The sequence below is a fragment of the Mya arenaria genome, chromosome 6 (assembly GCF_026914265.1).
Source record: "Mya arenaria isolate MELC-2E11 chromosome 6, ASM2691426v1".
In the NCBI taxonomy this organism is placed as follows: domain Eukaryota; kingdom Metazoa; phylum Mollusca; class Bivalvia; order Myida; family Myidae; genus Mya; species Mya arenaria.
This window is the reverse complement of record NC_069127.1, coordinates 29,258,916-29,261,817: the sequence shown is the minus strand read 5'-3', so window position 1 is coordinate 29,261,817 and position 2,902 is coordinate 29,258,916. Positions and strand designations below refer to the sequence as shown.

Sequence of the window (2,902 nt, the reverse complement as noted above, 5' to 3'; positions counted from 1 at the left end):
CTGAATCTGTAATGATAAAGAATAAAATCTATCATCATATGTATAATGAATATTAAGTAATTGAAATTCACACCCAGATCAAAGGCAAAAATGTTTTCCAGCAAGTAGAACATTTCAATATTACTATGTTAATATAGAGTTGGGCTTGTTTTATTTTTGGCATTGACTATGAATCTATAAATTTGGGCTAGTGCTTGAAAATCTCAAAAATACTTTTTCTGTATAGCATTAAGTTGTTTTAACTCAATAAATGTTATCAAAATTAAAAAAAACTCCCAAGTGGCTATGTTGCTCTCTCTGTGGAAAAACAGAGTCACGAATTCTGACTGACTTCACATTAAAGCTGCACCGCTCATTAAAGAAATTATGAACTTGCCAAAATTGAATTGGCTATCAGATGTTTGCTGTTGGTTTTTCTGAATTACAAGCTGCTGCCTCAGATGCAATATTTCTGACTCCGCCTCCCGACATCTTTGCTGCCACTGCAGCTGACCTCGTTGAAAGCCCTCAGCCAGCTGTCGAGTATACGCCTCACCGGTCAACCCTCCTGGTTTATGTCGCAGAATGGCCATTGCTACGGCAATTCTCATCTTTGTATCATTTCCTAGTGTAGACATAATTTAATCAACATCATTATAGAATAAACATGCAAATATTTCTACAGTAAAACTGCGATCGGTCGAGGACGCCGGGGTCCAAGCTGCAACCTCGAGAGAACCGATGTTTCGGAAGACCCGAGTTTCAATTTTCCACTGTTAAGAAATATCTTTCAGTGTATTTTAAGTTTAAAGTCGTTAAACTGACTGTATACTACAACACCGATTATGTGTTGCGTTGTGGAAATCGCTCATAATTTCTAAGGCTGTCGTATATTTAATGAAAAAGCAATTATTAAGAACAAATAGTTATGTTTATTTTTACAAAAAGCACATTTTCTAAACAAGCAACATTTATATGACAGTACATATTATGGCCTTAGTCAGATTTAAGTTCCGCAAAATCAAGGATTGATGATTGGGGCATCTTGTCTGTCTCGCGAAAATGTTCAAACTCATAATTATCTTCTCAAATGCTCTTATCAATTATTAGCGGTCATGCATAAACAGTGATAAATGGTTTTTCACACTTTATGAAATTTCCATTCAACTGTCATCCAAAGTTTTACAAATTGCGAAAATTTGAACACCTAGCAATTGTTTGTTCATTTTGAAACAACCGTTCAGGAAAAAGTGTGAAATTATTACCTTGAGGGAGCCATAAGGTTTTGAGCATGATTTGTGTAATTGGGACTGGATATTGTGCTCGACTCCTCGACTTATTTAGGTTTCGATGCAGCCTCAGTATATATTTTGTACGAAAACAGAAGGAAAAATGTTCGGGACCAAGCTCCGACCTCGAGGGACCGCCGGTTCTCGAATGACAGCCGGTTCGAACGACTGCAGTTTTACTGTATATAAATCTTAGATAATCATGCACTGAGATCATTGTCCAAAGAACCTTATGTATCCAGTTATGCAATAAGACCTTTGCATTTTTTCTCCTCACAAATCTAGGGAAATCAGAGAGTGCTTACATCATTGTAGAATGTAGAACAATTTATATCCTAAAAACTTGGAACATTTTGTAGTTAAAAAAAAAAACAGCATGAAATTGGTCTAGGGAGAGGGTTATTTACAATATCAGTCTTCGACGTAACCCACTCGACCATCGACCAAGTCGAGCTGTTTTCCGCTAGGTCGACTGAAAAAATCAAGTCACTAGCCGTGGCATCACCTCATCAGTGATCTATCGGACCATAATCTTGAGAATATCTTCAGTCTAATGGAAGTTGTGCTTGTCCTGCCACCTACTTCGGTCAAGTGCGAAACAGCCTACTCTGCCATGAAACTCCTCAAGACCAAGAGAAAAGGACGACTTGGAAACACTCGACTGAATGATTTGATGGCTATCAAGATCATCTCTCCAATCATCGAGGAGTTCGACCCTGAAGCAGCCATTGCTGAATGGATGGTAGGTTAAATAAAGCAAGAATTGATATAGTCATTAAAAAGTATATGAAACTATATGAATTCAAAAGCATGACAAACAATAATTGAATAATGTACATGTTTAATACAATGTACATGTTCACAATTTCAGACCTCTACTCCATCTGGCCAGAAGAGACGAGTAGGAGAGCGTATAAAGCAGCCTGCCAGACCCAAGGAGGTCATCACCCTTGCAGACTCTGATCTCGACCAGGCAGATGAGATGGACCAGGCAGACGAGGTGACAGATGCAAGCTTTCAAAGTACCAGTGAAATCCAGGTATCACAATTATTCACAAGATCTCAGTAACAATATAACTTTTTGTACTGAATTTTACAATAATTATTAAATACTATTTTCGGTTGACCAGTTATTTTGACAAATCAATTTTATGCCATTTCATGCATTACTTTTAGTCAACTACGACATCGCTGGTGCCAGAGAAGATGATGTATGATGGAGACGATAGTGACGGAGAAAGCGACTGCGAGATGTCAGAAGACCTTGTGTTTTCATTGTTGATGGAATACAGTAGAGATTAAAATGAGAAAACAGTTTACTGGTGTTATAGCTTTATTACCTTACACATATATTAAAATATCTCTGTTAAAAAGTTATTTTGGTTCGGGCTAGTGAAACTTGATTCGGGCTAGTGCTTTTTCCAGGCTGCTAGCCCGACTACGCTAGAGAGTGTTTGAAAAAAATTAGTGCGAAGACTGCAAAATTGTAGGGGCATTATCACTGCAAAGATTGCCCTGGTTTTGAATAGAGAAAAAATGAATACTTTTGATGTGCATCACTGTGAAGTTAAAGCTGGTTTTAAAAAGCATGTGCTATCTAAAAAGAACTGTTTCTTCCTAATGTATACTACTGT

General features: G+C 37.4%; 1 protein-coding gene across 1 annotated transcript; it reads left to right on the top strand.

Moving 5' to 3' along the window:
- The first annotated feature begins 646 nt into the window (after positions 1 to 646).
- Positions 647 to 2,570, top strand: LOC128237684 (uncharacterized). Its single transcript, XM_052953270.1, has 4 exons — positions 647 to 663; positions 1,782 to 2,010; positions 2,140 to 2,307; positions 2,445 to 2,570. The coding sequence occupies exons 1-4, from the start codon at positions 647 to 649 to the stop codon at positions 2,568 to 2,570; spliced, it is 540 nt and encodes a 179-aa protein (XP_052809230.1).
- Positions 2,571 to 2,902: the final 332 nt, after the last annotated feature.

Coding starts and splice junctions, on each gene's coding strand:
- LOC128237684 (XM_052953270.1), top strand. Junction 2,011..2,139: donor CAGCCATTGCTGAATGGATG/GTAGGTTAAATA, acceptor TCACAATTTCAG/ACCTCTACTCCATCTGGCCA. Junction 2,308..2,444: donor AAAGTACCAGTGAAATCCAG/GTATCACAATTA, acceptor CATTACTTTTAG/TCAACTACGACATCGCTGGT.